The 3744-nt window shown below is 20.8% G+C and overlaps 1 protein-coding gene across 1 annotated transcript in view; it reads right to left on the bottom strand.

Annotated features, from left to right (window-relative positions):
* LOAG_17552 (solute carrier family 22) overlaps positions 1 to 2189 on the bottom strand; it is a gene marked incomplete at both ends in the record, with an annotated part of 7118 nt that extends 4929 nt beyond the window's left edge. Inside the window, 2 exons of the mRNA XM_020450212.1 lie at positions 507 to 705; positions 2073 to 2189. Of these exons, the coding sequence (XP_020306145.1) occupies positions 507 to 705; positions 2073 to 2189 (316 nt within the window). The remainder of the gene's footprint in view (positions 1 to 506; positions 706 to 2072) is intronic.
* Positions 2190 to 3744: the final 1555 nt, after the last annotated feature.

The raw sequence follows: 3744 nt of genomic DNA, 5'->3' as shown, positions 1-3744 counted from the left end.
ATTAGATGAAAATAAATAATCAAAATAAATGAATAAGAATTGTTTTGATAATTTCAAATGCGAATATTTCATCAAGTGATACTATGCTTACATCATATTCTAACGTTATCGTAGCATTGATTCCGTCAAGGGAAGTAATTAATTGAATTTGTCTATTAAAGATTAATTAAATTATCAGATGTAGTGCAATTCTTTTAATACTGAACAGTACTTGATTATTTGAAAATATATGCAAATTTCTTAAATAAAACTTATCATACCAATTAATCTTTTATAGCTAATTAACTCACAATTTATGCTAACTTCTATGATATCACCATTATTTTATTCAACTTTTTCAAAATTCTTTGGTTTTATTTAATTAGTTATTGTTATAACTAAAGAAAAATATATAATTAAAAAGATAGTAATTAAAATTTGTTGACACAATTGTTTTTTCGTATTTTTATTAATTATAAAGTTCAAAAAAAGAAAAGAACTGAAGAATTTATTGATGATAAATATACCTGAACAGAATGAAATAATAATACCACAAGCAAGTGAAATTAAAGCTAAAGGATGACGTCCAAAAATGTCCGATAATGTTCCCGAAATTACCGTACCTAATAGAACACCAAGGAATTGTATCTGACTATATAAAGATGCCCAATATGCGGATGCACCACAAATCCAATCATATTCGAGAGCTGCTGAAGAAAATGATATCTAAAAAGTTATTAATTAATTGATGGAAACATAAATATTTCATTAAAATTTATAAAAAGAAAAGTCAGTGAATAGGTTGATTGAAAGACGTTAATGTATTTTAAAATAGAATTTATTGATTGAATTTATTTTTTAAATATTATAAATATTTACGAAATAATTAATCATTGCTAATATAATTTAACAATTAATTGCAAATTTAATTAAATTCATCCAAAATTATTCTTGTAAACAAATTTTTGTCCCTTAAAATAACAGTATTATTTTGTGTATTTGGCTAATCATATCAAGTCATGTAATTAGCCGATTAAAGATTTAATTACTAAACGTACAATAGTTGTAAATATACTGGCTAAATATACGGTAGTAATTATGTTATTATTTTAACTACTGGATAAATTAAGCATTTCGTTCAAAAATAACGGTTTTAAAATTATTAATACCAATTTTCTTTTCTTTTCTTTTTTTTTGTTTAGTATTAAAAACTAACTAATTACTTCCAGTCAATGATTCAAATCTAAATTATTAATGAATTTGATTAATTTTTAAATCAAAAAAAAAGAATTTAATTTAATCAGCTGCGTGTTCTATTCTTTTTCTCATCAATTTACACAAAAGTTTAACATCCTTTAAATAATTCCCTAATTGATGAGAAAACTTTGCTGAAATTGAAAAAAATTAGGCAATGAAGAAATAATTATTCAATTTTTAATAAACATAACGAAAGGAATGATACTACAGTGAAATGAAATGAAATATTTTAATGACAAAAAAAAAAAAAAAAAAAAGAAAATTGTAAAATGAAGGAAAATAAAATAAAACATAAAAGATAAGAATGTGATAGAAAATGGAAATAATTAAACATCGATTAGTTAAATAAAAATATAGCAAATAATGTATTATTAGTGTAAATGTGCAAATAAATGAATAAACAAATAAGTAAACGAATAAATGAATAAACAAAGGAATAAGCAAACAAACAAGCAGATAAACAACAAATAAACAAACCAAAAAACAAACAAATAAACAAGTAAGTAAACAAAAAAAACAAACCAACAAACAAATAAATAAATAAACAATGAAATAAATAAATAAGTAAATAAATAAAACAAAAAGCAATTAATAAAACAAACAAATAAATAAACAAGTAAACAAACAAGTGAATGGATAAAAAACAAATGAATAAGTAAATAAACAAACGAAAAAAAAACAAATAAATATGAATAAATCTACCAAATAACATCCTTTTTCTAAAAAAAAAAAGTAAATAAATAAATAATAAACCAGAAAATAAAAATAACTAAACAGTAATTAATTCAATGAAAATATATTATAAATGGAAATAAACAAATAATTAATTGAAATACCTCGTCGAATTGAATATTATCTTTGCATGATAGAAAAATAGTACAATTATTTGAAAATGATTGATTAATCGAGCAACGCCATTGTGGGATATAATTTGAAAATATGGGATAAATCATTTGTGTTGCGAAAAATATACTAAATTGCCAGGTAATTAGGACAAATATATGGAAGCGATTAATATTGAATAGCATACTTTCAACTTTTCAATCTTCAATTCAACTTTTAATCTGAAATATTATAAAATTAATAATTTAAAAAATTTTTAATTCACATTTTTACTAACCAAAAATAAAAAAAGAAATAAAATTAGAAAGTTTAAAATTAGACAAATATGATTTTAAAAAAACAAAAAAAAGTAAGCAATACAAAAATACAATAATAAAAAAATGAATTCTAAAAATTTGAAATACAAATTTATACAGTATAATTAATTTGGTTCTACTAATACAATAACCATTTAGTGGATTTAAAATAATTATTTCGTATTAGAGAATGATAAATGATAATAAATGATTATTTTTTTTTGAAAAAAAAGATCTAAATTCGCATATTTCCAGTATTTTGGTAAAACATTTCTAGTAATATTGAAAACAGATTTAGAAAAAAAAAAAGAAAAAGAAATGATACTTAATCAATTATATTTTGAATAAAAACTATAATTTGAAATCTTCGATTTGATTTATCAGAACTATCAAATTGATAACGTTTTTCAGTTGCAATACTAAATGTTTTGATAAGAGAAATCATAAACGAACAAATATACATATGTTTGTAGAATTATAACATTATAAGTTGATAATGATAAGTATTAGAAAAATAAATTTAAAATCAAATATTAGCAAATTCGAATGAAATGAAAATGAATAAAATGTAATACTTCACAATTATTATCATATTTTGTCTTTTTATAAAATTGTTTGATATTTCCAAGGTTATTTTTCTTTTTATTTTTTTACTTAAAATTTACCAAAAATTTATTATTTTTATCTTTAAAAATTTCAAAAAATTTTTTAAAATGATAAAACCATTTTTCTCAAAAACATATTTATTAAGATGCTAGCATTATCTATCTTTTATTATATCCTATCAATAAAACAATTAGCAATACCATTGATAAGATTGATGGCATATTGATAATATTAAAGTGTTATAATCAATTATGATAAAAAAAACATTCACCATTAAAATTTCATTACATTCCTTCTAACTATTAGTTAATACGTAAGAAAAAAAAGGAATCAGAAAGATATTACTGATAAAAGTATTTTGATAATTGTACAAAATGACATTATGACACTGTACAAGCAATTGATGATGATTGTTTGATAATAACTGATAACTATCTCAATAATAATCAGCAGTGATATGTTGATAATAATAGAATAAACCTATTTTAATGACAGTGTAAGGAAGCAAAAAAAAAAAAGAAAATAAATAATGATAAAAAAGCAATGTTACTTCAGAACTAATTAGTAGGCTAATTTAAAATATTAATTAAGGAAAAATTGGAGAAAGCAAAAAAAAAGAAAAATGGATAGGATTGAAAGATGAAAAAGACCTTTTGTTGGGAGTAATTGAAAAGTAAATGATGTTAAAATGTATACTGTGGTAGAGGTTTAGCGATCAATCTGACAATATGGTTGACAATGAATTGAAATAAAAAAAAAAAAA

Source organism: Loa loa, assembly GCF_000183805.2.
Source record: "Loa loa unplaced genomic scaffold supercont3.91, whole genome shotgun sequence".
NCBI classification, from domain to species: domain Eukaryota; kingdom Metazoa; phylum Nematoda; class Chromadorea; order Rhabditida; family Onchocercidae; genus Loa; species Loa loa.
The sequence above is the reverse complement of the archived record's forward strand: the minus strand, read 5'-3'. Positions and strand labels throughout refer to the sequence as shown.